The sequence below is a fragment of the Fulmarus glacialis genome, unplaced genomic scaffold, assembly GCF_000690835.1.
Source record: "Fulmarus glacialis isolate BGI_N327 unplaced genomic scaffold, ASM69083v1 scaffold31197, whole genome shotgun sequence".
In the NCBI taxonomy this organism is placed as follows: domain Eukaryota; kingdom Metazoa; phylum Chordata; class Aves; order Procellariiformes; family Procellariidae; genus Fulmarus; species Fulmarus glacialis.
The window spans coordinates 6,680-6,971 of record NW_009224303.1 but is presented as its reverse complement, the minus strand read 5'-3'; the positions used below and the strand labels follow the sequence as shown (position 1 = coordinate 6,971).

Sequence of the window (292 nt, the reverse complement as noted above, 5' to 3'; positions counted from 1 at the left end):
GTTATGCAATGACGGTGCCCTGCGCTGCTCGGTGCTCCCATCTAGCGGGGACCGGCGCTCGCCGCCCTCGGGTGACAAACCCGGGCACCTGCGAGGGCTGGACGCCTATGAACACTGTGCCTCTCTGTCCCTCTCCCCACCCAGAGCCTGACCTGGAAGACTGCAGTTTTGGCTGCCGAGGGACGTCGCCCCAGGAGAGTCTCTCTTCCATGTGAGTGTCCTTCAGGGGCCCCGCCGCCCCGCCAGGCACGGGGGTGCCTCCGCATCCGCGTGGGCACGGCGGCACCCTGGG

General features: G+C 68.8%; 1 protein-coding gene across 1 annotated transcript in view; it reads left to right on the top strand.

Moving 5' to 3' along the window:
• The first annotated feature begins 8 nt into the window (after window positions 1–8).
• LOC104079924 (protein AF-17-like) overlaps window positions 9–292 on the top strand; it is a 5,232-nt gene continuing 4,948 nt past the window's right edge. The window contains exon 1 of the mRNA XM_009582119.1: window positions 9–211. Within this exon, the coding sequence (XP_009580414.1) occupies window positions 9–211 (203 nt within the window). The remainder of the gene's footprint in view (window positions 212–292) is intronic.